The sequence below is a fragment of the Uloborus diversus genome, chromosome 6 (genome assembly GCF_026930045.1).
Source record: "Uloborus diversus isolate 005 chromosome 6, Udiv.v.3.1, whole genome shotgun sequence".
Taxonomy (NCBI): Eukaryota; Metazoa; Arthropoda; class Arachnida; order Araneae; family Uloboridae; genus Uloborus; species Uloborus diversus.
The window spans coordinates 2,653,775-2,681,022 of record NC_072736.1 but is presented as its reverse complement, the minus strand read 5'-3'; the positions used below and the strand labels follow the sequence as shown (position 1 = coordinate 2,681,022).

Below are 27,248 nucleotides of genomic sequence, written 5' to 3'. Positions count from 1 at the left end.
GTATCCGCTAATGCGCGTCAGTATGTTGACTGCGTTAAAAGCTGTCTGCAAGACGTAAATTATGCCTATATTTTTTAAAAACTTGAAATCGGAAAACTAGCGTGTAATCGCTCAAACTTGCTAGTTTAGTTGTATACATGTGTTCCGAAGTAACAAGGAATTCATTTTTTTCAGCACGAAAAAAGATTTGATTTAGGTGAAGTTTATAGAAGGAGTAATATCGAAAAAATTTGAAAAAAAACAAAAAAAAAAAACAATTCCTTTTAACCTTAAAACATCTCCATGCAACTTGTTATTTTTTGCTCTCTGATAAAATACTGTTTCCCAAATTCAATTTCCACACAAGCATCACCCTTTTATTCTTAAAAACTGCAATCTTAATATTATTCTAGAATAGTGCTGCAGTGTCATTGTCCTCCATGCTGTTATTCTGATCAATGGCATTAATAACTTTCTTCTTTTTTCGAATTTGAATTACTTTTTTTCCTCAAAATTCATTGAGTTATATCTATTTATTAACCTGGGGGTACTGTCACTATTTGAAACTTTAGTTGTGAACATAATCTTTGAAGAAAATCCGATTTTAAAGGTATTTTGTTTTTACTTCCAAAATGAGGTTGTGCATTTACTTGTCTTAATTTTGAACTTCAAAAATTAAGTATTTCTGTTCGCTAATAACTAATATCGTTTTTGCTCCTGTGTTTTTACTGAAATTCTTGGTTTTTCAAAGAACAGGCTCGGAAATATTCTGTTAAAGAACAATATTTATTTCAATTTCAACATGTAAAAATACTGTTAAATACTTGGTTAAATTTCAACTTAACCAAGATGACTGCGGTTTAAAAAGTAGAACTAAAAATATCGCAGGAAAAGAACTTCAAATTGTTATCCATCCATCAGTTAAAAAAAAAAAAAAAAAAAAAAAAAAAGAAACCGCAAGACTTCAAAGTGCTGACTATTTTTTGAGCATATTAAGCGAGAAATCAGACAGCAGCTAAAGAGAAGTTCTGCTGCGTTTGAAAATTCCTGGGCATTTCTAACATGTTCTTCCAAAATAACTTTATTTACTTACACAAATAAATCCCGTTTTTTTCCTTTGCGGGGCAACTTACAGGCCTGGTAAAAAAAAATTGCATCACCCTCGCATTTTCACAAAAATGGGATGTGTGAGAAGTTTTGGGCGACTGATTAACGATGAATGTATGTGAAATTCTGCAAAAGTTATGAAATAAACATTTAACAGCAGGAATCCGATAGTTGTTTACTTTATTTATGAAAATGCATGGCCAAAACTGTAACAAGTACAATGTGAAGTGCATCCACGTTGCCAAGTGGACGACGAAAAAGTAAGTAAAGGTTTTAATTGTAACACTCTTTCTGTTCAAAAAAAAAAAAAAAACATGGAAATGTTTAAACATCATAAAATATAACCTAATATTTTGTTGGTCCGCCTCTAGCTTTAATGACAGCTTGACCTACGGGGCATTGAACGAATGAGTGATTGAATGTATTCTTTATTGAGCTCAATGGTGCCAGACACGAGTTATTGATTCCCGGAGTTTTCCAAGTGATGTTGGCTTATGTTTCATCACTTCTACACCCATTCTATTCCAACAATTTTCGATCGGATTTAGATCGGGGCTGTTTCCGGGTCAAGGCAAACTGCGACCCCATGCTCATTTTTCCATTTCTGAGCCTGCGTGTGAGTTTAGAGAAAAATAATTACTTAACCCCATGTCAATTTAAGTCTAATGGTAGGATAAAGATTTTTAAATTGTTACTTACCAGTTTTGCCATGTGGCACGGATCAGAATCATCCTGGAAAAGGACGTTTGGAACTGAAGTAAAGTGATCCCGGATAGTAGGAATCAATTTCTCCTCCAAAATGCCAATATACTTCTGAGCGTTTACTGTTTGTCCATTGCACAAAGTGAAGCCCACCAGCTCCTTGATCAGAAATACATCCCCAAATCATCTGGGATACGGAATGCTTGACTGTGTGTTGAATGCAGTCGGGATCCTTGCGTCGTCTAACTGTGTGCTGTTCGTTGGACTCATGCAGATTGAATTTGTACTCGTCCGAAAACACAACTGATTTCCATTGATCGACAGTCCACCTTTGGTGAGCTTTTGCCCAGTCTAGACGCTGTTTCCTCATTTTTTTGGTCAACAATGGCTTCTTTCGTGGTCGACGTGCCACCAAACCCACACCACACAGTCGTTTTCGTACAGTAGACGTGGATGCGTGAACACCCAATTCGTTTTCCCATGCTGTTCTACCGAAGACTGAGTCGTATCAAATACCTGTCCTGCGCTGCACTGGATATTCCTGGACGACCACTTCCACTCTTCCTTAATGTGCTTCCGATGCTCTTTAGCTTATTCAGTTAGTCGAACAAAAGTCGATTGCGAACAATTTATTCTTTTTGCTATGGAACGTGACGACGACTCTTCTTTGTCCAATGCAACGGCAACACTCTTCCTTTGTGGTGTCAGTTGAACGTATTTCAACATACTGCAACTCCAGATCGCAAATGAATGCGTCGAACGTTCAACTTATTTTTTTTTATACAGTTAGAAGAATGATGCAATCTTACGCAATAGCTTGCGTCATACCGATGCCAATTCGTGTTATATGATGCAAGAACCGTTAAATATTTTATAATTACTTATAAATGCTAAAAATATTTGGATTTCGCGGGTGATGCAATTTTTTTTTTACCAGCACTGTATATCGTGTAGCTCCCTATTGTATGCATCCTTATAGGATTTTTTTAAAACTCGAAACTATTAACCACTTGTTGCAAAAAGCATACAAAGGTTTTCGCATCTTATGCTACAACGGTGTAACATGGAATATGTCATCTCTATTATTTGTTGTTTCCACATAAACCATTTTAATCTTATGCATGTTCACTTTTGGAGCAAAACTGAATATTCTTCGAACTTCAACTCTTTCCTTCTTGCAGACAATTGTGGCAAAGATGAGCAGTACTACCAATGTACCCCCAGCTGCAAAAATACTTGCAAGCATTATCACAATCCCGGAATTAGATGCGCATGTGGTCCTCCTGGATGCTTCTGCAAGGAGGGACTAGTGAAGAGAGAAAAAGACGGGAAATGCATCAAACCCGGCAAGTGCCCAGGTCAACCAGGTATAATATCCTCTTGCGCATGAGTTTAGTAAACAATCGCCGTCCTAGTTTAGAGCATTTATCACAGTTTCTTTCATTGATAACTTAGGCTTTGATATTTTGCTCCGATGGCCCTGAGGGGCTGATAATTTGAGGAACCAACTTTGCATATCGAATGTAACTGAAGTTCTTATGTGAAGATATTTTTCGCTCCAAAGGAAAAGAAATGTTGTAAGGAAGGCTTCTGTAAAAAGGTTATGAAAGTACACTTCATGAAAAATACATTTTTTAACATCTTTTGATACTGAAATTGCTATTTTTTTGCTGCACTGAGGGTGAGTCATGCAATTAATGAGTTTATTAATTAATTTATATACATTATCACTCAAGTTGCACTTAAAAACTTTGGGTTTAGCCTCACTGCATGGAACCAAGACATTTCAAATAGGGCAATTTTTCACTTTGGTCACCCCTGTCAGCAAGGGTGCCCATCCCCCCGAGAACAAGTGCGCCCTCCCTCCTGAAAACCCCCCAAAGTGAGAAAACCCTCAAAAACAAAATAATACTCCCTAAAACAACAATAAAAATTTCAATTGCGCAGTCTGTGCCATGGCTCCCTCTAGGTGGGTACCTCAGCATGTTAACCTTTATTGAAGGTCAGCCATAGAATTTATGACATATTTCAATTTAGGTACTAAATGTCATGTTGCCATCGCAAGAATTTCTTCGGCTGATGTTTAATGCATAGAGATAATGAAATTTTAAAAACGTAAATCGGGAAAAACTCCTACGTCGTACCCATTTTTACGACTTTTTACAGGTCCCCAACAATCCAATTTTATTTTCGGTCTGTTTCCTGTTGTCTTTCCAATTAAAAAAAAAAAACGTACGTGTGTCTCAATCTGTTTCATTTTTTTTTATTCAAGCATGAAAAGCGTTCTGTGCTTTTGGTCCACCCTGTTATATTTCAGGTAAATCAGTTTGTGCCTTTGAAGAAGAAGTTGAAACCCATAAGACGTAGACTGATTTTAGGGCACATTTTGATGCAACAAAAGTGCGAAATAGAAACCAAAAAATACTGCATGTACTTTTTAATTTCAACACTTTTGGATGATCGAACAATTGTCATGTTCACTTTTGTTAATTTCAAGTTAAAAAACGCAAAAGTGTATAAGCACTTTTGAGCAATCACGAATTGCTTATTATTATCATTTGACCCCGAGGTTGAGGCTGCTCTGATTTTTCAGATTACCATGACAACGATAATAAGTCTAGCTCGTTGTTTTCATATTAATTAAGAGGACACATTTCCATCTCCATGGTTACAAATCGTTTCAATTGCTCAAGGCTTAACTTAAGGTTTTTGGACCTGTGCTTCTGCGAAATCCACTGTCTATCCGCGAGCGGGACCATTCCTAGGCGGTGGCGTCTATACCCTACTAACACACACACACACACATATACGCATGTCTGCATGCGCGCACGCCTGCACACACACACATACACACACGCATCTACATGCACACACGCCTACACACATACGCTCGTGATTGCGAAACACATAATTTGGATTCAAGATGTCAAAAATTCAAAAAATGTTTTCTCTTTTCTAACTTTTACAACTTTTGAACGAAATAAGCCCAAGACGATTATTATCGTTCCAGGAAGCAATTGTCCTCAGATTCGGTGCAAGTCAGGCTGCCGACTGGACGAAGACCACAAACCGTGTCCTCGGTGCGTATGCGACGACGATAATGGAGGTGAGTAATATTCAATTGAAGGCTGCTCATGAATGCATCCGAATTATGTACATGACTTTCGTGTGTGAAAAAACTTAACTAAAAATTGTTTTTTTCCTCAAGACGCGTCGTTGAGGATGTATCACCCCCGTCTCCCTAGGGTGGTGCGCAACATTTCGATCAAATACTTGTGAACCAGAGGTGCCCACCCCCTAAGAGCAAGAGCGAACCCCACCCCCAAATATCGCAAAGACCCCCCAAAAAACAAGACCCCCCAACAAAATGAAAACTCCCCTTCAAACCATCCCCTTAAAAATTTCAATGGCGCAGTCTGCACCATGACCCCCCCCCTCTAGATGGGCACCCCTTTGTGAACTCTAGAGAGGCTAAAGTAGCCTCGGTCATATATTTTTTGACGATGAGGGGAGAAAGAACACTGATTCTGAAAATATTGGAAAAATTCCACACCGATACGAAAATTCCCTATTATCGAACTGGATCTCCACCGATATAGAGCAAAACTTCTCTAAAAAACCAATTGATTTTTATTTCTCAGGGCGGCTTTTTTGACGTATTTCTCAAACTTTTAAGACTTTCTTTTACCACACAACCTCTTAACTTTACTATTATTCTAGGAAGCAATTGTCCTCAGATTCGGTGCAAGTCCGGCTGCCGACTGGACGAAGACCACAAACCGTGTCCTCGTTGCGTGTGCGACGACGATAATGGAGGTGAGCAGTTTTCGAGTGTAGATTGAACACAAGAAAAAAGAAGAATAATAATAATAAATAAAAAACATTTGTACTAAAAGCATAAACCATCTTTTCAATGGTTTTATCCCTCAATGTGCGAACTATCGGAAAGCTATCAGTTATCGGAAGGAAGTGATACTTTTTCTCTCCTACATTCAGAAAATTTTGTAGATTTCGAAAAAATAACTAATTTTTATTGCTCAGGAAATTAATGGATTTTTATAAGAGCACCGAAGTTTCGGAGGATTTCCTTACAAACCCCCTTTTAAAGGGAATTTAATAATTTCAGTTTTTAATTGTCAAAGACTATTCTGGACCAACAAGACCCATTGTGATTTGTAAAGTTAGATTTTGCGAAAGTTAGTTGTATCATACAGAAAAGCTTCAAAGTTCCCATTTCAATGATTAGGTTTTATACCACTAAAGCTGCTGTTGCATTAAGAAAGAAGAAACTTGCGTTAATTCAGAATAACGTTTCATAAATTCGTCATCGCTTATTTTCTTGCCCTACTAACACGAACTAAAACACAATATTTAAAAATTAAATATTATTAAAAAAAATAGTATTTGAGACACTTGTGAAAGGAATAATCAATAAATAAGTGTAAACTTTTGATTAAACAAGATATTAAACAACATAAACAGTCACACAAGGTGTGTGACGTGCCACGGAGGTGAGAATTTACATGTTGTGAACCAAAAATGTACTAAAATAAAAATTATGATTAAAAAAAATGTTGGCAGGTTTAAATAGATATATTTTTGATGAAACTAAAGAGTATTGTTAAATCAGTTGTTCCTTAAAGTTTTTACAGTAAAAGGCGTGTGACAGAAAAGTTGCACTTTTTGAAGAATGACCCTTAAGGGTTAATAGTATTTTCCCAAAATATCAACTTGAATTTTAAAGGACCAAGTTCTAACCTGAGGCTATCAGACGTAAGCTGATTTCAGTTCACGTTGCGGGGTAAAAAGTTGCGTACAGGAAATTACGTTATGTGTTTTTTAACTTCTTTATTGTTTTAGGACGGTCGCTGGTCGACGGCTATACCCCTATTTCGCCTTTTTTGATCTTTAAAACATTAAGTTCCTAAATAATCATTTTTGAAGTTACGGAAACGGGAGGATTCGGCAAGTTGTGGTGGATAATAGAAAATTTTTCTTGAAATGTATCTTTAACTTTCTCATGAGCTTTTTGTACGACTTAATTTTTAAACAGTTATTTATTATTCTAGGGCAAAATTGCCTAGGAATCTCTTAACGTTTACTAACCTCTTAACGTTTACTATTATTCTAGGAAGCAATTGTCCTCAGATTCGGTGCAAGTCCGGCTGCCGACTGGACGAAGACCACAAACCATGTCCTCGTTGCGTGTGTGACGACGATGATGGAGGTCAGCAGTTTTCGATTGTAGATTGAACATTTAAAATAACTAAATAAATAAAAAACATCTGCACTAAGTGCATGACTTTCATGAGTGAGAAATTTGGAGGAAAATTGTTTTCTAGCACAGAGCTGGCGTTGAGAATATGCCCCCCTCCCTCCTTAGATATTAAAGTTCCAAATACACAATTTTACATATTCTTCGATGGTGTTAGGAGAAAGGGAGCTCTTCCTCTTAATTCTTCCGGAATTGAAGTCATAAAAACTCAATTGCAGTCTATCTCTTATTGTTGTGAGATAGGAACCAGGACATTCTACAGGGATTTTTTTTTTTTTTTTTGAAATTTAACTTCCAAAACCTCAATTGTACACGGTCTTAGATGATATTAGAGATATATTCAAGGGCACCCCCTGGATATTTTTCGAAAGAAACACAAGTGTATGATACCTTGTACCTTTGATCACCTAAGGGTAAACGATGGGGTTCAGTACACCCATTCGAAAAATTTTAGAAACTGAAGTTCCAAAGAGTGAAGAGTAAAACACAATCACCCCCTCCTTGAACATTTTCTGGAACCGCCTTTGACCCAAAGACCACAAGTCACGTGACTCATCAACGTGTTCCGCGTGAAACAAGCGAAAGAAGCCTGATTTCGGCCAATGCTTTGCTTTCAAATCTGTCATGTGTCTTGGGGTCTGGCTTCCCCGCAAGAAAGTCTTCACTCCCTCCATTATATCTCTTCTCAATGGTTTTATCCCTCAATGTGCGAACTGTCGGAAAGCTATCAGCTATCGGAAGAAAGTAATACTATTTCCCTCCTATATTCAGAGAATTTTGTAGATTCCGAAAAAATAACTAATTTTTATTGATCAGAAAGTTAATGGATTTTCATAAAAGCACCGAAGTTTTACAGAACTTCCTTATAGATAAAGATAATTTAATAATTTCAGTTTTTAGTTGCCAAAGACTATGTCTGGACCAACAAGACACATTGTGATTTGTCAAGTTAGAATTTGCAAAAAATAGTCGTATCATATAGAAAAGCTTCAAAGTTCCCATTTCATTTATTAGGTTTTATACCACTAAAGCAGCTGCTACGTTAAGAAAGAAGAAACATATATTTGCGTTTATTTATAATAAACATTCCACAAATTCGTCATCGCGCTAATTGCTTTCAAAATCATACATTATTTTCCTCCTTCTTGCTTAAAACTGTTTTTGGTCTGTTGCTATACCTGATGTTGTAATAAATAAACAAATAAATAAATAAATAAATACAAAAAAAAAAAAAAAAAAACAAAGCAGCTAATAACACTTTTTTCCATTTAACAAAAAAAAAAAAAAATCTTTAACAGCTTTCAAAACGAAAAAATAATAATTAAAATTAATAAGCTCATTGAAATAAATACATCATATAAAAAAAATTAATTTGAATTTTGACATCTTGAATTCAAATTATGTTTTTCGCAATCACGAGTGTGTGTATGTAGGCGTGTGTGTTTGTGTGTGGTGGTATGTGTTTGTGTGCACGAGTTATGTGTATGTGTGTGTAGACATGTGTGTTTGTGTCTGTGTGCTGGCATAAGTGTATGGGTAGTTGTGTATATGAATGTGTGTGGGGGGTATGTGTTTGTGTCTGTGTGCAGGCATGAATGTGTGGGTAGTTGTGTGTATGTGTGTGTATTTTTTTTTGTGTGTGTATGTGTGGGTGTCTGTATGTATGCGTGTGTGTATGTGTTTGGGTATGTGTGTGTATGTGTTTGTGTGTGTGTGTGTGTGTGCGTGCGTGTGTGTGTAGTTGTGTATGTGTTTGTGTGCATGTGTGCGTGCGTGTGTGTGTAGTTGTGTATGTATGCGCGTGTGTGTAGGACATGGATGCAACCTGGAGACGGCTTTCGCTAGAGGAGCAGCATCGTGAGGAGTTGGTCGACGGTGATGGTGCGGAGGGTGGCGGTGGGAAAATAAAATGATATAGGACGCCAAAAACAGTCAAATGAGAACAATAAGCAATCGTGATTGCTCAAAAAAAAAAAAAAAAAAAAAAACTTTTGCACTACGAATTGGCTGGAGGAAGCTCAAATATGAGATCGTGAGTTGTGTCGATAACATTTGCATGAATTGTCGAGTGAGACTATTCAATGGAGCTCCGAAGATGAAAATCGACATCTTGTCACACTTAAATGTTAATCATATTTTCCTAAAAAATCAACATTTTAAAGGACCAAGTTCTAATCTGAAGCCATCAGACGAAAGCTGATTTCAGTTCACGTTTTGGAGTAAAAGGTTGCGTCTTATGGACAGGAAATTACGTTATATGTTTTTTTTTATAACTTCTTTATTGTTTTAGGACGGTAGCTTGTCGACGCCTATTTCCCTACTTCGCCTTTTTACTTCCTTTTACAAAAAAGGAAGTATTGTATTCGCGAAAACAATTTTACCCAAAAATCGGCCTTAATTTCCATTTTGCTCACCCCCAAATGAATGTTGAGTTTTTTTTTCAACCCGACCACACGTGGACATGTGCCTAGGAACGTACAGACACCCGAAATATCCATTTTGACGATCTCCGAGTTAATTGCAACGAATTTTCTCGTGACGTCTGTATGTAAGTACGTATGTGCGTATGTGTGTATGTATGTATGTCGCATAACTCAAGAACGGAATGTCCTAGAAAGTTGAAATTTGGTACGTAGACTACTAGTGGGGTCTAGTTGTGCACTTTCTTTTTGGTTGCATTCGTATGCTCCAAAAGGGGTCTTTTGCCCCTTTTTGGGGGGAAATCATTGTTAATTTCGATGTAAACTCAAGTGGTGTTATAATTTGGAAGACACTTGGCAATATATCGCCAGTCTTTTGGTCGCCGAGTTTTATGGCCAACTTGGCGACAAATTTGGCGATTTTTAATTTTTTTTTTTAAATCTTTTTTCAATTTGGCCACTGTTGGTGATATCTAGAGAGTAAACTATTGAATCATATTAAAACTGCCAATAACGAGAAAATGGCATTAAATTGGAGTTAAAGGAAGTCATGTGATGCAGACTTCAGCTCGTTTGATCTCAAAAACATCAAGTTCCTAAATAATGATTTCTGAAATTCCGGAAGCGGGGAGTTCGGCAAGGTGTGGTTGATAATAGGAAGATTTTCTTGATATGTATCTTTAAATTATGAGATTTTTCCACAACGTGACCTCTAAACAGTCATGTATTATTCTAGGGCAAAATTGTCCTCAGATTCGGTGCAGGTCTGGCTGTCGACTGGACGAAGACCACGAACCATGTCCTCGTTGCGTGTGCGACGACGATGATGGAGGTGAGTAGTGTTCGACTGAAAGCTGAACACGAGAGCATTCTTGTGTGAGTTTTGTGAAATTGTTGCTCTTAATTTCTTACACTGGTGTAAGAAATTAAGAGAATTTTCAGATTTGGTCAATTATCTCCAGAACTACTGGACCGATTTTAATGAAATTTGGTTTGTACATACATTGAAACAGTGCAAGACAAATAACCATCTAAAATTTAAAATACACAAGAATGATCATAAATAACACTCGTTAGAGTCGGATGGTATGAAACAGCAATTGCAAAATTGAAAAAAAAAGGGAGTTTAGTAGGGGGTACGGTCCTCTCTAACAGACATTAATAAATTTAATAAAATGTAGAATATGGTATTGAAAATCGGTACGGATGGACACGGTAGACTTTCCCCTTCCCTATTTAAAGTTCCATTCTTAAGAAATTAAAGGAGAAAAGTTCATGTTTGGAACTTTTAGCTTTTACTTTCGCAAAATAAACCAATCCACCCCATAAAAAATCATTTTTCATTTGATCAATAATAACTCTGAAAAGTAAGGGGGCAATGCTGCCATGCTAAGCACAACAGTCGTATCTACACTTTTTGTCAAAATTGAGTTATTGTTACGAGGTGATTCTTTACAGCATGTTTTATCCAGATGCAATGTTTTATTGTCATCTGTGAATGGGATTTTTTTTTTTTTGTAATTTTAAAGGGGTCACAGTAGCTCAAAAATGATCAAACGATCAAAAAAAAATTTATTGCTTATTTCAAAACTACAAATTATTCCAAACACAGGGAAAAAGTTTCATCGCTTTAGTTCAAATATTTAAAAAGTTATGAATAGTTTTAGGCCATGCTCGCTATGTGTTCTTATGCAAAAGAAAAACTTTAAATTGCTTTTTCTCGGTGATCGTTTTTTTTGTGTTTTCATGTCATTAGAATCCCTAAGGATTTTTTTTTCTATTAAAGATACAACTTTAAAGTAATACTTTTTACAGTCAGGATAATATATTTAACAAAGCTGTGCATTGGATAAGCGTTTTATAAATTATTCAAATGTTTAGGGCATGTTATACCTTAAAAAAAAAAAATACGATTTTTTACATAATTAATCACAGAAAATGTTCTAATGCATATATAAACAAAAGAATGCACAGATTTTTACAGATGAATATTGTGATTGCTTAGCAAAAATCTTTTTTTTTTTAATGCGTGCAAAAACAAAAAAGCCTTAGCGATTTTAAAAAATTGAAATTTAGCTAAATTTTTGAATTTTTGAAAAATGTGGGCAATATTTTAAGATTTTGAAAATAAATTATTGGTTGCGAAATGAGTGCGTATGTTATGGTTTCAAAGAAAAACACAATATTCAAAAATTTTAAAAACTGTGACCCCTTTAATTCTAAAAAAGTTGTATCTAAATCAAATATATGGAGGCGTAAAATATTAAATAGCAGTTTCTCGGTTTGAGCTCAGCTGCAGATACGACTTTTGCGCTTAGTACGGCAGAATGCCCCTTCACTTTTAAAAGTGAGAGGGCAGTTGCCCCCTCGTACGAGCCGCCTATGCCACTGGACTAAACTGTCATGCACAGCGCCACCTATAACTACTCACTCTATTCGCCTAAGTGACGGCTGTTCTGTCCGAAGGATTTAGCATGTTGCCGAATGACGTTGAAGAAAGTAATTTATTTGGAAACCAGTTCTATTGCTTTAAACAGAATCATTCGTCTTTCTGACTTTACGTATTTCCAATTTACAGGCGGGAATAATCCTCCTGCAGATAGACCACCGGTACAATGTTCCCCACCCAAGTGCCCTAGGGATTGTAGGATCGACTATTCTACAAAACCTTGTCCAAGTTGTAAATGCAACAACTCTCCAGGTACGATTTAAAAAAAAAAAATTTCACTTTTATTTATACTGAGCTGCTGATCTAGTTAGTTTTGACTAATTTGAAAAAAGTGTTTTAAAATCTTTCAAAATCTAGAAAAGACTTGCTTGAACATTTCAATTTTATTCATCTTTGTTCTTGTATTTATTTTATTGTACAATTACACAACCTTACGTAACGCAGATAAGTCTGCCTAGATGTCTCAAGCGCATGTGGCAAAAAATAGAAAAATTTAAGAAAAAAGAAGTCGAAAGTTTGTTTTCTATTTTGCGTCGTGTCTTGCTCTGAAAATAAAAATCAAGCCTAGTTCCTTTCATTCAAGAGTAAAGCAAAAAAAAAAATTAATTTGAATTTTGACCTCTTGAATTCAAATTATGTTTTTCGCAATCACGAGTGTGTGTGTATGTAGCATGTGTGTTTATGTGTGTTTGGGGAGTATGTGTGTTTGTGTGTAGGGGGTATGTGTATGTGTGTGTAGGCATGTGTGTTTGTGTCTGTGTGAAGGTATCAGTATGTGGGTAGTTGTGTGTATGAGTGTTTGTGTGTGGTGGGGAATGTGTATGTGTGTGTAGGCATATGTGTTTGTGTCTGTGTGCAGGCATGAGTGTGATGAGTGTGTGGGTAGTTGTGTGTAGGCATGAGTGTGATGAGTGTGTGAGTAGTTGTGTGTAGGTGTGTATGTGTAGGTGTCTGTATGTATGCGTGTGTGTGTATGTGTTTGAGTGTGTGTATGTGTTTGTGTGTGTGTGTGTTTGTGTATGTGTGTGTAGGTGTATGTATTTGTGTGCGCGCGTGTGTGTGTGTAGTTGTGTATGTATGCGCGTGTGTGTAGGACATGGACGCAAACCGGAGGCGGCTTTCGCTATAGGAGCAGCATCGTGAGGAGCCGGTCGACGGTGATGGTGCGGAGGGTGGCGGTGGGAAAATAAAATGATAGCACGCTAAAAACACTCAAGTGAGAACAATAAGCAATCGTGATTGCTCAAAAAAAAATCACTTTTTTATCGCTGTTCCGGTGGAACATTGACGCAACTGCAAAAAGTGTTAATTTTGATAGGAGAACCAAATATACAAAATTATTTTATGTTATTCATTACCTCATACAATGAAGCATAGTTGAGTTACTGCCCTGGTGGCAAAAAGTTGAAAAAACAAACAAACCTGTTAGTATCCCTCCGAATGAGGTAACCACGTTTGACCCAGTGACGACAATACCTCATTTTCTATTAATTTTGCAGTTACGTCAATGTTTCACCGGAACAGCGATATGAAGTTACATCAAAACATGTTTTGTTACCTATAAAATAAACTTTTTTGATGGCGGTAAAACTCAAAATAATGACATTAATTGTAATAGTAATACGTATAATTCTGTACATTGTTTTGGGGAAGGCTTGAAGTTTCCTTCAAACTTCGCAGAGTTCAACTAACAGAATAAAAATTTCGGCTAGATTCATTAATTAATAACAAGTGTTAGCAACTCTTTTGTCATTAGAGATTTGATAAATGAAACTAAATTTGAGGCAGTAAGATAGATACAAAGGGGTGTAAGTGGCAAAATTAAAAATTTGGAGATAACCAGTACAAATAGTAGGGGAAGCATTTCTCTGTCTAGGAGCAAGATACACTACTAGTAGCCCTGGTAAGTGCTGCTGGACAGCATGAGTTAGAAAAATAAATTCAGTGAAAGCCTACCAAGGATGTTATCTTTAAACGCGTTTTACTCAAAACTTGAAAATGTCCACTTACATCCCTTTGCTTCTCACTGACTCATTTGTCTTCAAAAAGTTCCATATCACACGAGATTTCTTGCCAGTTCAACGTAAGACAAAACATTTTTTTAGGTGCTATCACCAAAATTTAACACAGCAATCCCACAAATACGTTAAAAAAAAAAGTTTTTCGCAATCACGAGTGTGTGTGTGTAGGCGTGTGTGTTTATGTGTGTAGGGGGGGGGGTATGTGTGTTTGTGTGTAGGGTGGTATGTGTATGTGTGTGTAGGCATGTGTGTTTATGTCTGTGTGCAGGTATGAGTGTGTGGGTAGTTGTGTGTATGAGTGTTTGTGTGTGGGGGGGGGGGAATGTGTATGTGTGTGTAGGTATATGTGTCTGTGTGCAGGCAGGGTAGTTGTGTGTAGGTGTTTGAATGTATGCGTGTATGTATGTGTTTGAGTGTGTGTTTTTGCGTGTGTATGTGTTGGTGTGTGTGTTTGTGTGTGTCTGTGTAGGCGTACGTATGTGTGTGTATGTGTGTTTGTGTGTGTGTACGTGCTTGTATGTATGCGTGTAAGTGTAGGATATGAACACAACCTGGAGACGATTTTCGCTATAGGAGCAGCATCGTGAGGAGCCGGTCGACGGTGGTACTGCAGAGGGTGCTGGCGGGAAAATAAAATGATAGCACATCAAAACAGTCAAAAATGAAAGCAATAAGCAATCGTGATTGCTCAAAAAAAAAAAATCAAAAAAAATCAGGACTATTATGACTAGACGGTTCTTACAGATCTATTGCAAAGATAACATTCGATTTCAAAGTTCTAGATTGGCGGAACTATGAAGTATACAAATAGGATTGGGGTATTAACAGAATCGAAAAGGGCTGGAATATACAGTTATCTCATTAGACTGAGTTTATAATCGCCGAAAGCTTGCACGTTTTCTGTTTTTACTTCCTTTTACAAAAAAGGAAGCCTTGTATTCGCGAAAAAATTTTCACTCAAAAATCGGCCTTAATTTCCATTTTGCTCACCCCCGAATGAATATTGATTTTATTTTTCAACCCGACTACACGTGGATACCTGCCTAAGAACGTATAGACACCTGAAGAATCCATTTTGACGATCCCCGAGTTAATTACAACGAGTTTTCTCGTGACGGTCGTATGTACGTATGTATGTGCGTATGTATCTCGAATAACTCAAGAACGGTATGTCCTAGAAAGTTCAAATTTGGCACATAGACTCCAAGTTGGGTCTAGTTGTACACCTTCTCTTTTGGTTGCATTCGGATGTTCCAAAGGGGGTCTTTTACACCTTTTTGTGGTAAAATCATTGTTAATTTCAATGTAAACTCAAGCAGTGCTATAATTTCGCAAACACTTGGCAATATATCGCCAAGCTTTTGGTTGCCAAGTTTTGTCGCCAACTTGGCGACGAATTTGGCGTTTTTTTTTTAAAATCTGGTTTCAATTTGGCCATATTTAGAGAGTTAACCATTGAATCACATTAAAACTTCCAATATTGGGCAAATGTATCTGTATAAAACGATTTCTTTGCTTCGGTTCGCAACAGACTTGGAACGAAAGTATTTAAAAAATTTTTTTGCTCACTCCGAGGCACTATTATCTTTAAATTGGAGTAAAAGGAAGTCATGTGATGCACACTTCAGTTCGTTTTCGATTGTGAGCAAACTTAGACTAGGCAAGAAGTGTGATAAAAACGAGCGCTACAGCGACTGCGTGATCCCTTGCAACGACTGTAAAATCAGGGCTAACTGTACGAGGGTTGCAACTGCTAAAAGGGCTACTACAGGGACGAAAACCAGAAATGTATACCTACATCAAAGTGTCCTGGTCAAGGTATGCACAGTTCATTAGAATTTTACTCACAGAATAGAACAAATCGCTCACCGGTTGTCTTATTGGCACATCTCAAGAATACGAAATAATGAAAAAATGACTGATTTTAAAATCTGAATTCAATGCTCTTTTGTGCCATAAAAGCAGCCCAAAATGAGTACACACAGGGCCTGATTGTTAAATAGGCCAATAAGGCCGCGACCTAGGGCTCCTGAATTTTAGTGACCCCTAAATGTCTAAAATTGTTTTAGGAAATGGCTGAAATTGTTATAAGGTTTGCTAACAGGGGCCCCGACTAAATGTTTGGCCAAGGGCTATCCTAATGGGGCCCTGAGTACATAACTGGCGCGTGGCGGTGTGTAAATGATGTAATCAATACTAACACATGATTAAAATTTCATAATTCCGAAGAAGCCTTTTGAAGTTTTACACTTTTCATTTATAAGCACTTTTTATACCTATACACTTTGCATATACGAATATAACATCGTAGATGTTTTACACATATTGTAGCATTTGAGGATAAATCCGTTAAATCTATTCATTCGTAAAACCTTGTTTTTTTGAGCAATCACGATTGCTTATTGTTCTCATTTGACTGTTTTGATGTCCTATCATTTTATTTTCCCACCGCCACCCTCCGCACCATCACCGTCGACCGGCCACCTCACGATGCTGCTCCTATAGCGAAAGCCGTCTCCAGGTTGCATCCCTGTCCTACACACACGCGCATACATACACAACTACACACACACACGTACAAACACGCATACATAGACACACACACATACACACAACTACCCACACATTCAAGCCTGCACACAGACACAAAAACCTTTGCCCTACACACACATACACATAACCCCTACACACAAACACATACCCCCACAGACAAACACACACGCCTACATACACACACTCGTGATTGCGAAAAATATAATTAGAATTCAAGATGTCAAAATTCAAATTAATTTTTTTTTTTTTTGAGCAATCACGATTGCTTATTGCTTTCATTTGACTGTTTTGATGTGCTATCATTTTATTTTCCCTTCAGCACCCTCTGCAGCATCACCGTCGACCGGCTCCTCATGATGCTGCTCCTATAGCGAAAATCGTCTCCAGGTTACATCCATGTCCTACACACACGCGCATACATACACAACTACGCACACGCACATACACATACACACACAAACACATACACCTACACACATACGCATACATACAGACACCTACACATACACACACACAAACACATACACACAACTACCCACACATTCATGCCTGCACACAGACACAAACACACATGCCTACACAGACACACACACATGCACATACCCCTACACACAAACATACATACCCCCCACACACAAACACACACACCTAAATACACATCTGCTTAAGGGGGGGGGGGATTAAAAAAATAGTAGTTTTGTTTAACATTTTTAAAATAAAAATTGATCGCGTGGATAAATCTTTACATCATATGATTGCTGTTTGTTTCCCTCTATAGTTTAATACGCGTAATCTGCGTGAAGTACCTTCGACAGTTACTCATTTCATTTGTTTGCAATTTTCACCTACATACTTCATTTTGATTGTTTTGCATAATCGAATGTTGTTTTTCAAAATTTTTATTTCCATTTTGCAGTTTTCAAGCATTGAGAATTGTGCGTTAATGACTGTTACGAATAATAAACTAGCGACTCTGTATTTTTTCGCTCATTACTTCTTTGACTTTAAACAAATGAAGCTAATTTTTTACTTCTTAGTTCATTTTCTAGTCAAGTTTTTTCCCGTGAACTGATGAATCTTATATCTTACGTTATGTACCGATGGCAATTCGTGTTATATGATGCAAGAACCGTTAAATATTTTATAATTACTTATAAATGCTAAAAATATTTGGATTTCGCAAGTGATGCAATTTTTTTTTTCTTTTACCACCACTGTACACCACCAGCTCAATCATTCCATCCGAGGACTGCAGTTAAGGTCCGAGGTGTTCTGCTTTAGCCCTGGCTATAGGGCGGTAATTTACTGAAAATACCTTGCCTTGCCTGCAATCTTCGAGTTGAACCGAACCATTGCTTTGGTCACGCGTCTGGTCAGTGCTAATTCTGTATTAGCTACCAGTTTGCTTGGCACTCTTGGCTTCCTTAATTGGTTTTCCACCTCCAGCTCAAACACTTCCTATTCCGGGCTGATAAGTGCTAATAAGCACGAAACAGCAGTCCTCGGATGGAATGACTGAACTGGCGGTGTACTTCATGTACATAGGTATTGTTTCATTTCTTAGCGTTCATTTTGTTTAAACCGTGAATACCCTTTGTTTCTACATCAGGAGAGAAGTGCGGCAAGAACGAGCGATACAGCGACTGCGTGATTCCTTGCAACGACTGCGAGACCAGAGGAAAATGCAACTTCTTGGTGTGCAACAAGGGTTGCGACTGCAAGAAAGGCTTCTACAGAGACGAGAACCAGAGGTGCATTCCTGCGTCAAAATGTCCCGCAGACGGTAAGAACGTGGTCTTGATGAAACTTTCCATTCATCATTATTTCTGCAGTAACAAATGTCTTTTTCTGAGTATCGCTGGAATAAGTCACCTACGTTGTTGTCAAATGTGTAAGCTACATGCGCAAAAAAGGATTTTCGAATTAAGTGCATTTTTTTAGAATTTCGCCTGTTTTATACAAGTGTGACGACCGGAAACAGACTCTGGGCCCAGCTAGGCTGATCCTAGTCAGTTTATAAGTCCCCAATGAAGATCAATGGCCCCTTAAAGCTATCCACCCCTTGCTCATTACCACCTCTTCCAGTAAGCTGTTCCAAGTGCCCACGACCTTATTAAGGAGTAATTTTTCCTAATTTCAGGGTTTAAAAGCTAATCATCTTTAAAGCTAATCATCTTTTAAAGCTAATTATCTTTTCATAAGCCATCAATTGAGTAATTTGTAGTTTAATATGTTTTAATTCAGCATTAGTACTTTAGGAAGCCGCAAAGTTTTGATTTTAGGTGGAGTTTAAGGGATTAACCAATGATCCTGCTATTAGTTAATGGAAATTTAATAGTGATGTTCCTGTTCAATTGGATTGCTTACAACCTTTGAAAATATCTAAAGACAAACTTTCTTCCTTCGCAAAACAAAACCAAAACCTAATCAGTACTTCATTGCTGTTATTGAATTAGTATCGTTTCTCGAATACGAATGGATGTAGATAGTTCTACTTCCATTCGTATAATTCGTGAAATTCATCTCAATCCAAAACTGAATTTGTGCTAATATTGTTACTAAACTTAACTATTTATTTCATTCTTCACGAAACCAATGCAATTTATAATTTCTGAAATTAAAAACCTTAGATTTTTTTTTTTTTTTCAAAATGCTCATAACATTTTGAATGTTCTTAATCTGTCAATTTCAAATGCAGATTAGTTTTCTTGGAAAATAGAATTCAAAACTTTGATCCTCGAAATCCTATGCTTGAGTGAATTTTGTTGAAGCTCTTAATGCCAGAGAGTGTTTTAACAATGAATAATATTTTTCAGTCAATAGCTAATCAATATTTTACCTCAATCAATCCAGTTTAATGTAGTAACATAAGCATCTATTAAATTTTCCACAATGCATGACTAGTTGAAGCAATAATGGCATATTTTTAAAACGTAATCTACTCCACAATGCGCAACTCATTTTAAATCATTTAGCTATTTAACATTCTCTGTAAGAAAAGAAAAGAATGTAACGAATATAGCCATGACATAGACCTAAAAAGCGGATTATTTTCAAGCAAAATAGCAAGGCTAATTTGAGTTTTCTAAACTGTTTGGTCCTCATTTCATCAGTCACAGGAAAAATGCGAGAAACATTAAGAAGTAAACCTACAAATTTTTTTAGGAATAAAATATAAGCAACTGTTTTTTTTTTTCATTTCAATATTTTAATATTTCTTTTGAATCAGAAAAGGACAAGTTTAAGCGACGACGTGAGACAACCTTTCAGTTAGTTTCTGCAATAATCAGGCTGTGAAATGAACGTTGTTTAAAGTCCAGTCATAAAAATCAGTTCTGTCAAGATAGTTCAGATTTCAGTTAAGTTCAACTTTTGTTTAGATTTTTTTTTTTTTTCATGCAGGCGGCACTTACCCGACCCGGAAACCCGAATGCCCCAAATACAAGTGCAGAGCTGGCTGCCATTTGGACGACTCGAAGCCGTGTCCCAAATGCGCCTGTCCCGATGATGGTAAGTACAACCTTTTTGTAATGCCCGACTAATAAACAAAAGTTTGTTTTTCTCTTCAAAATGAAAATACGTTTACACACGCTATTTAAATGACATTAAACTTTGTTGGTTTGGTTTGATTGAGTTTTTTGGCGCAAGAGCCTTGCCTTTCCTGCAATCTTCGAGTTGAACCGACCCATTGCTTTGGTCACTCGTCTAATCAGTGCTAATTCTGTATTAGCTATCAGTTTGCTTGGCACTTTTGGCGTCCTTAATTGGTTTTCCACCTCCAGCTCAGGCACTTCCTATTCCGGGCTGATAAGTGCTAACAAGCACGAAACTGCCGTTCTCGGATGGAATGATTGAGCTGGCGGTGTACTTCATGTACAAAGGTATTGTTTTATTTCTTAGCGTTCATTTAGTTAAAACCGTGAATACCCTTTGTTTCTACATCTGGAGAGAAGTGCGGCAAGAACGAGCAGGGCCGATCAAGACAAACTGGTGCCCAGGTCCTGAGTAAAAATTGGTGCCCCCCCCCCCATGAGAAAATCAGCACAATTTCAAAGTCAATGTTTTATGCTAGAAACCTAATACACTAGAAACCTAGACATTACTACAAAAACCTGGGGTTTGAATACCAAACACTTGATAGTCACCATACTAATCATAGTTAAAATTGCCTTACCTTAAGGGGAAAATGTATTAAAAAACATTTTAAAACTGCAAAAATAGCAAAAAAAAAAAACTAACTCTGACATTAAGCTTTAAAAAGGCTTTGACTTTAACAGAGGCAAATGTGTCGATCACATCATCGAAATCTAATTTTGATGTCACAGAATTTTCAATGGTCAATAAGAAAAACGCCTGTAAATTATCCTGAGCAGCTTCTCAAACAATTTTTGATTCCTTTAAAAGTTGAAAAGGAACGTCCACTTTAACAGGAAAAAAAGGAAGAAAGTTAATTTAGGCTATTTTAGTGCCCCTAAATTTGTGGTGCCCAGGTCCGCGGACCCGCCGGACCGTGCGTTAATCAGGCCCTGAGAACGAGCGCTACAGCGACTGCGTGATTCCTTGCAATGATTGCGAGACTAGAGGAAAGTGCAACTTCTTGGTGTGCAACAAGGGTTGCGACTGCAAAGAAGGTTTCTACAGGGACGAGAACCAGAGGTGCATTCCTGCGTCACAATGTCCCGCAGACGGTAAGAACGTGAGCTTGATGAAACTTTCCATTCATCATTACTTCTGTAGTAATAAATGTCTTTTTCTGAGTATCGCTGGAATAAGTGACCTACGTTGTTGTCAAATGCGTAAGCTTTATGCGCAAAAAAGGATTTTCGAATTAAGTGCTTTTTTTAGAATTTCGCCTGTTTTATACAAATACAAATGTGACGACCCGCAGCAGGCTCCGGGCGCAGTTAGGCTGATCCTAGTCAGTTTATAAATCCTTAATGAAGATCAATGACCCTCTTAAAGCTATACACCCCCGTGCTCATTACCACCTCTTCCGGTAAGCTGTTCCAAGTGTCCACGACCTTTCTAAAAGAGTAATTTTTCGTAATTTCAGGGTTTAAAAGCTAATCATCTTTTAAAGCTAATTATCTTTTTATAGGCCATCAATTGAGTTAATTTGTAGTTTAATATGTTTTAATTCAGCATTAGTACTTTAGGAAGCTGCAAAGTTTTGATTTAAGGTGGAGTTTAGGGGTTTGACCAATAATGCTGCTATTAGTTAATGAAAATTTAAAAGTGATGCTCCTGTTCAATTGCATTGCTTACAACCTTTGAAAATATCTAAAGACAAGCTTTCTTCCTTCGCAAACCAAAACCAAAATCTAATGAACGTAGAAATGAACGTAGTTAAGAGTCCAGTCATAAAAATCAGTTCTGTTAACAAACAGAGTTCAGATTGCAACTAAGTTCCACTTTTCTTCAGATTTTTCTTTTTCATGCAGGCGGCACTTACCCGACCCGGAAACCCGAATGCCCCAAATACAAGTGCAGAGCTGGCTGCCATTTGGACGACTCGAAGCCGTGTCCCAAATGCGCCTGTCCCGATGATGGTAAGTACAACCTTTTTGTAATGCCCGACTAATAAACAAAAGTTTGTTTTTCTCTTCAAAATGAAAATACGTTTACACACGCTATTTAAATGACATTAAACTTTGTTGGTTTGGTTTGATTGAGTTTTTTGGCGCAAGAGCCTTGCCTTTCCTGCAATCTTCGAGTTGAACCGACCCATTGCTTTGGTCACTCGTCTAATCAGTGCTAATTCTGTATTAGCTATCAGTTTGCTTGGCACTTTTGGCGTCCTTAATTGGTTTTCCACCTCCAGCTCAGGCACTTCCTATTCCGGGCTGATAAGTGCTAACAAGCACGAAACTGCCGTTCTCGGATGGAATGATTGAGCTGGCGGTGTACTTCATGTACAAAGGTATTGTTTTATTTCTTAGCGTTCATTTAGTTAAAACCGTGAATACCCTTTGTTTCTACATCTGGAGAGAAGTGCGGCAAGAACGAGCAGGGCCCGATCAAGACAAACTGGTGCCCAGGTCCTGAGTAAAAATTGGTGCCCCCCCCCCCCATGAGAAAATCAGCACAATTTCAAAGTCAATGTTTTATGCTAGAAACCTAATACACTAGAAACCTAGACATTACTACAAAAACCTGGGGTTTGAATACCAAACACTTGATAGTCACCATACTAATCATAGTTAAAATTGCCTTACCTTAAGGGGAAAATGTATTAAAAAACATTTTAAAACTGCAAAAATAGCAAAAAAAAAAAACTAACTCTGACATTAAGCTTTAAAAAGGCTTTGACTTTAACAGAGGCAAATGTGTCGATCACATCATCGAAATCTAATTTTGATGTCACAGAATTTTCAATGGTCAATAAGAAAAACGCCTGTAAATTATCCTGAGCAGCTTCTCAAACAATTTTTGATTCCTTTAAAAGTTGAAAAGGAACGTCCACTTTAACAGGAAAAAAAGGAAGAAAGTTAATTTAGGCTATTTTAGTGCCCCTAAATTTGTGGTGCCCAGGTCCGCGGACCCGCCGGACCGTGCGTTAATCAGGCCCTGAGAACGAGCGCTACAGCGACTGCGTGATTCCTTGCAATGATTGCGAGACTAGAGGAAAGTGCAACTTCTTGGTGTGCAACAAGGGTTGCGACTGCAAAGAAGGTTTCTACAGGGACGAGAACCAGAGGTGCATTCCTGCGTCACAATGTCCCGCAGACGGTAAGAACGTGAGCTTGATGAAACTTTCCATTCATCATTACTTCTGTAGTAATAAATGTCTTTTTCTGAGTATCGCTGGAATAAGTGACCTACGTTGTTGTCAAATGCGTAAGCTTTATGCGCAAAAAAGGATTTTCGAATTAAGTGCTTTTTTTAGAATTTCGCCTGTTTTATACAAATACAAATGTGACGACCCGCAGCAGGCTCCGGGCGCAGTTAGGCTGATCCTAGTCAGTTTATAAATCCTTAATGAAGATCAATGACCCTCTTAAAGCTATACACCCCCCGTGCTCATTACCACCTCTTCCGGTAAGCTGTTCCAAGTGTCCACGACCTTTCTAAAAGAGTAATTTTTCGTAATTTCAGGGTTTAAAAGCTAATCATCTTTTAAAGCTAATTATCTTTTTATAGGCCATCAATTGAGTTAATTTGTAGTTTAATATGTTTTAATTCAGCATTAGTACTTTAGGAAGCTGCAAAGTTTTGATTTAAGGTGGAGTTTAGGGGTTTGACCAATAATGCTGCTATTAGTTAATGAAAATTTAAAAGTGATGCTCCTGTTCAATTGCATTGCTTACAACCTTTGAAAATATCTAAAGACAAGCTTTCTTCCTTCGCAAACCAAAACCAAAATCTAATGAACGTAGAAATGAACGTAGTTAAGAGTCCAGTCATAAAAATCAGTTCTGTTAACAAACAGAGTTCAGATTGCAACTAAGTTCCACTTTTCTTCAGATTTTTCTTTTTCATGCAGGCGGCACCTACCCGACCCGAAAACCCGAATGCCCCAAATACAAGTGCAAAGCTGGTTGCCATTTGGACGACTCGAAGCCATGTCCCAAATGCGCCTGTCCCGATGATGGTAAGTACACTGTTAAAACTACAGGTTGCGTTTGGCACCTTCCAGGGGTGAAACGTTTGTTCACCAGCGACACCCAATACGGAGCCGAAATCGCACCTCTTATTAGGGTGAAAAACGGGCACCTTTTAAAAGACAGACAGCGGCGGTGAAAAGAAGAAACCTTCAGAGAGATAAATGGCACCGTTACTGATTTCTACAGTAGATCCTCTTCCCCCCCTCCTCCGTATTGTGTGCATTTTTGAATATTATTGTGTTTATTGTTTGTGCTTATGATATACAAAGTCTTGGTACGTGTTTCACATTGAATTGATTTTGGGTTAAAATTTGTCATTTAAGGCATTTGATCACATTTCAGACTTTCCAACATAATTTAGAAGCGTTCATGACTTCAATTCCTCTATCCGAGTTCTAACTCTCATATAAACCCTTGGATTGCTCTGTAGTTTTAAATGGATATTGACATTTACTACAGCATAATACCAAAAATTAAGAATGTAGGCATCTATGGATAATTTACGGACACATTCAACATTTTTCAGTTATATTACAATCACGGAAAAATCAAATCGTTTCATAAATTGCAGGCGTTTTATAAACGTTCAAAATATTTTAATCAAGAGTAACATATTGATACGTATACATATATGGTTCGACATTTGAATATCCTATTTGAACATAAGTAATCTAAAAAAGCACTATTTTTTTCTTTTTTAAATAGGAACTTTTTTGACATTAAAATCAAAACAAATTTTTGGCAGCCCACATAATAAAAAAGCATTGGAGACAGAAATCAGAAAAAAAAAAATAATAATAATAAACGCGTCTAGACAATGCATTCGTTTTTTTTTTTTTTTTTTTGAAATAACACCAACGAAATATTTTTACGTAATGAGTCATGGCATGAAACACATAGAGAGATTTCTTTTCCAAGCGTCTTTTTTTTTCCTTTGCTTCGTCTACGCAACTATTTTATTGAGAAGATAAAGACATTTAGTGTATCTGCTGTAGCAGTTAAGTTACATCGTTAAATTTTCATAACGGTTACTTATTAATTATTTCGTATTGCTAGCAATAAACATTTTGGGGAAAATCCGCGAGACCGCTGACGCGACAAAAGCAAGTAACAGCATATATTAGTACACATGATAGAAAAAGCCATACATCACTATGTTAAAACGGTTAACTATAAACAAGAAGTAGTACTCAATTTACTTTGTTGAAACTCGACTCTGAAAACACTAAAAGCCTGTTGGAAAGCCTTAAATGTTATACCATGATTAAATGACTGTACTTACGCAAGGTTTTGAAGGTTTGTCCCAGAAATGTTGAATTTTAATCCAGTTTAGTTGTCAATTCAATGTGAAAATTTAATGTATCAACAACTACGTTGCAGCATCGTCGTCCGCCATTAAAGTGGCTGAACTGAACTTATCCCGGAGTGCACAGCGCATGTGCGAGCGAGGCACCTTTGCGGAGGAAAAGAGTCGCTATTGGCTACTGCGTGAGCTGATGGCCCTTCATTACCTTCTTTCATCCACTGAGGTGCTAAAAGATATCGGAACAATATTTCCTAGCCTCTGTGACTCTCTATGGCTCCGTCTTTGCGCCCTAAGGCGGAAAATCGCACCTATCTGGCTCCTCCGGTTTTAACAGTGTACAACCGTTTTGTAATGCCCGAGTAATAAACAAAAGTTTGTTTTTTTCTCCAAAATAAAAATACGTTTACACGCGCTATTTAAGTGACATTAAACTTGGTTAGTTTGGTTTGATTGAGTTTTTTGGTGCAAGAGCCTTAGTAGGCTGTTCTTCACCAACTTTGTAAACTGTGTTGAAGCACCCTCTTTAGGATAGATACGAACAGTCTGTATTTCAATGAACGTTCTGATTTTTTGAGAATAACTGAAACACGATTTATTACTACGGAAAATTTCGAGTGGTTCTTCTAATTTTTGTCCTTCTGACTTCTAGCGTGATATGGAAATTAAATTAAGCGATATTGATTGCCTAAGAGAACACTGTCCCATCTCAAAAGCAGTCCACTTCAAGATCGGGAAAAAAAAAACTTAATTAAAAAACAATGAGTTTGCTATAGTTAATAGAAGGTTAGTTATGAACATTTCAGTACACTTGTATTATTATTCCTGAAACGAACGTTTATCTTTAATTTGTTAATCACGGGTTTGTAGACTGAACAAACATACGACATTTTGACATTCTGAGTTGCGCCACTTGATGTTTCGATATAATTCTTCTTTTGACTTCTAAATATTGTTAAGACAGTTAAAAAAACTTTCCCCCCATTCCTAGTCAGATATGTCATACAATATTGAATATGAAATATCTGCTTAAATTTTTCCAAGTTTTTTCTTTTCTTACTTATAAATATTAATCTCAGGGAGAGAACATTTTCTACGGTAGGTCTCTTTTTCCAACGAAATCAGTGAAATTTTAAAGGTTAAGCTTGACCATTTCTGAATCTCAACAAGGAAGACGAAGTATTCGTAGGTTTCAGAATTCACTCTCTTCTACAAAGGTAGTTCTGAAAATTAGATTTAGAAAGGGAAAAACTACGAAACTAAGTATTGTCCGTTTTCCTCAATAACGCACTTACTCCTCCCTCGTCACGTGGTATCCGATGATTCTATTTCACTGTTTTCGGGAGCAGGTACATTCGGATCATAGCATTTTGTTGTAAAAGCAGCAGTTTTTAAAATGTAAGAATAAGTAAAATGACAAGAGATAGGTGAAGCAAGTGATATAAAGGACACTAAGACTTTTTTGCCCATTAAAATGCACGCCCAAATTAAGGCTATCTGGTTGTCTCCTTTAGAAGTTCGTGGATTGCTTACCGATTACTCTCCCCTCCCCCCGTAAAATGGGACTCTTCGTTCCAGGAGGCGTGGCGAAGTGCCTTCTTGTGAAAAAACGGACAATATTTATGCAGAATTTTGTTTTCGTACCTTCAAAATGAGTGTAGTAAAAGGCCATCTCAGAATATCTCCAGAAACTAATAGAATGGTCCTTGTATAATCGATGTCCATGCGTACTTTTGTGTACATGACTTTTATTCCCTAGGCGGCACCACCCCGACGAAAAGACCTAAGTGCAATTCCTATCCTGTGTGTGAGGAAGAATGTTATGTGGACGATTC

The 27,248-nt window shown here is 37.3% G+C and overlaps 1 protein-coding gene across 1 annotated transcript in view; it reads left to right on the top strand.

Annotated features, from left to right (window-relative positions):
* The window catches only part of LOC129224208 (zonadhesin-like), a 133,589-nt gene that overhangs the window by 31,344 nt on the left and 74,997 nt on the right, over nucleotides 1–27,248 (top strand). Inside the window, exons 12-25 of the mRNA XM_054858626.1 lie at nucleotides 2,970–3,155; nucleotides 4,799–4,894; nucleotides 5,509–5,604; nucleotides 6,920–7,015; nucleotides 10,220–10,315; nucleotides 12,062–12,184; nucleotides 18,116–18,289; nucleotides 19,909–20,017; nucleotides 20,453–20,475; nucleotides 21,045–21,194; nucleotides 21,948–22,056; nucleotides 22,492–22,514; nucleotides 23,086–23,235; nucleotides 23,990–24,097. Coding sequence (XP_054714601.1) covers nucleotides 2,970–3,155; nucleotides 4,799–4,894; nucleotides 5,509–5,604; nucleotides 6,920–7,015; nucleotides 10,220–10,315; nucleotides 12,062–12,184; nucleotides 18,116–18,289; nucleotides 19,909–20,017; nucleotides 20,453–20,475; nucleotides 21,045–21,194; nucleotides 21,948–22,056; nucleotides 22,492–22,514; nucleotides 23,086–23,235; nucleotides 23,990–24,097 — 1,539 coding nt within the window. The remainder of the gene's footprint in view (nucleotides 1–2,969; nucleotides 3,156–4,798; nucleotides 4,895–5,508; nucleotides 5,605–6,919; nucleotides 7,016–10,219; nucleotides 10,316–12,061; nucleotides 12,185–18,115; nucleotides 18,290–19,908; nucleotides 20,018–20,452; nucleotides 20,476–21,044; nucleotides 21,195–21,947; nucleotides 22,057–22,491; nucleotides 22,515–23,085; nucleotides 23,236–23,989; nucleotides 24,098–27,248) is intronic.